Below are 2,281 nucleotides of genomic sequence, written 5' to 3' on the forward strand. Positions count from 1 at the left end.
ATACATTTGTATGTATGTATGTATGTATGTATATATGTATATATTATATATATGCATGTATGTATGTTTTTATGTATGTATGTATGTCTGTATATATGTATGTATGTATGTCTATATGCGCGGATACTTACACAAACACACACTCGTAGCAAGCGAAACACTGTTAGATATTGCCTTGAGAGTCATACCGTGCACGTTGACCCCGGTGTAGCAGGATGCAATCCTAGTGACCTATTCATCTGTTACTGAGCACTGCAGCTATTGATGCAACATTCATACGCACCCCCTACTCCAGGTATTCTGATTGGCTTGACGCGTGTCACCGACTACGCCCATCATCCGTGGGATGTTGTGACAGGTAGGTATATTCACTCGTGCTTCTGCACCTTTGACTACAACCAGGCCCGAGACCTCAGTTGGTCCGCTAAACCGTGTTTGCCGATTCAAACATTTCTCCTCCTATTGCTATTTGCTGTCAGCGCACTAGAACCCAAGTTCATTCGATGCACATATGTAGGTAATTTTGAGATCATGGGTTGGAAAAGCCATACTGCAAATGTTCCCCAATTGTTTGGTATAGACATCAGTCGTTGGCCGAGCCATACAAAAGTATACCTACATACATATTCTCATCTGTACAGCATGATCGTGGCTCTTCCAGTCTTGTTCACTACGTTGTAATATGTATTGGATCACACACCTATTCCACCTAATCTATTTCATCTCCAGGCTGGTTTGTCGGATTTCTGTTTGCCTTCCTGTGCTTCCCTCGTGCTGCTATGTTACAACCGTATTTAGTCGCTGGGCTGAAACGACCGAGTGGGAAGACTCAAACTGTAGCGACATCAAACCCAGTACCCGGTACAGCAACAGCAGAGGGTCCTACAGTGTTTGTGTAGCGTGTGCGTTGCCCTATTAATATTTCATTAACGTACGATTGTAATGATATTAGTATGGTAGATCTGGAGATGTGAAACTTATCAGGTCAATAATCCCAGTGATCCATTGAGAGTTGGAATACGGGTCACCACATCAAAGTACAAAGCTTCGGATATTGGAAACAAAGATAGAACGTATCGCATCAACCGCAAGACTTCTAGATGCGAATATATTCTCATCCTTTCATTCTTAGTTTGTGAACCCTGGTTACCATGCTACTCCGGCTGGCATTGATACAGTTTGGTCGAGTTGCTACTTCGAATAAGGATATGATGTGCATTACTTGTTTTATTTAACGTTTTTCACGGCATCACTTGGGGTTTTCACGTTTTTCACGCTTGCTGGATCTCCCATCTGAGTCTATCTACTCGCCCTGCTTGTACAACTCTGGTACGGCTGTCACAGTACTATCTACAGCTTCAACAGGTGGTCCATCATAACGTTTTGGTCGGGACTTTTTTACGATGTATATGAGCGATGTTATGCCATACCAATATGTAGGGGTTGAGCCTGTTGCTTTAAGTTTATATTGATAGGAGAGCCAATTCTCTCACAAGACGTTCTTTGCACATCCATGTAAATGGGTTATGGCGAAGTACTAGGCCAGCACATACTGTGTGTGTTATTTTGCAATTGGGTGGAGGCCAATTCATGCGATGATTCCATCGTATATATCGACAATCTTCATTGGCCATATATACTCTGAATATCAATCTTCTGTTCTGGAGTGTCGATCAGAAAAAGTTAAAGAACTATCATTATAACTATAAATTTATATGGTGTCGCCATATCATGAACCGATACAAAGAGGACGTCCATTGCAAGGTCAAAGAAATATAACGGATTTCACACAAGTGATCGATACAGATGCTATACTATGCTGCCGACCTTGGCGAGCTCTATCTCATGTCAACGTGTAGGGGTGCAGGCGCTAAAAAGGCTTCTAAGGCCATTTGGGACTTCGAAGCTTCAGTTGAAAGGTGATGGCTGATAAATGTAGTCATGAATGATGATACCAGAAACAAGATGCAAAATATACTATGACAACACGTGCGGTAATGTTATGGTGGCCAAGACCCTATTTTTAAACCCGCACAGAATAGGTAACATATTTATACTCACATGTAAAACTAGACCTCCTTATGGTGAATACTGACTACGGGATATGCGTTTTTACAGGACATATTCCACGGGTGGATATGGAGCAGAGTTATTAACAGATTGTAGGAGTTATAATAGAATATATATATATACATACATATATATATATATATATATATATATATATAATTAGATATATATAGATAAATATATATATATTATTAGTAATATATAATAATAA

General features: G+C 40.1%; 1 protein-coding gene across 1 annotated transcript; it reads left to right on the forward strand.

Moving 5' to 3' along the window:
- Positions 1–264: 264 nt before the first annotated feature.
- On the forward strand, positions 265–1,962 carry SARC_14549 (hypothetical protein; the record flags this gene model as incomplete). Its single annotated transcript, XM_014291318.1, has 2 exons — positions 265–358; positions 730–1,962. The coding sequence occupies 2 exons, from the start codon at positions 265–267 to the stop codon at positions 897–899; spliced, it is 264 nt and encodes an 87-aa protein (XP_014146793.1). The 3' UTR covers positions 900–1,962.
- Between the last annotated feature and the right edge of the window lie 319 nt (positions 1,963–2,281).

This window comes from Sphaeroforma arctica (genome assembly GCF_001186125.1).
Source record: "Sphaeroforma arctica JP610 unplaced genomic scaffold supercont1.4765, whole genome shotgun sequence".
In the NCBI taxonomy this organism is placed as follows: domain Eukaryota; class Ichthyosporea; order Ichthyophonida; genus Sphaeroforma; species Sphaeroforma arctica.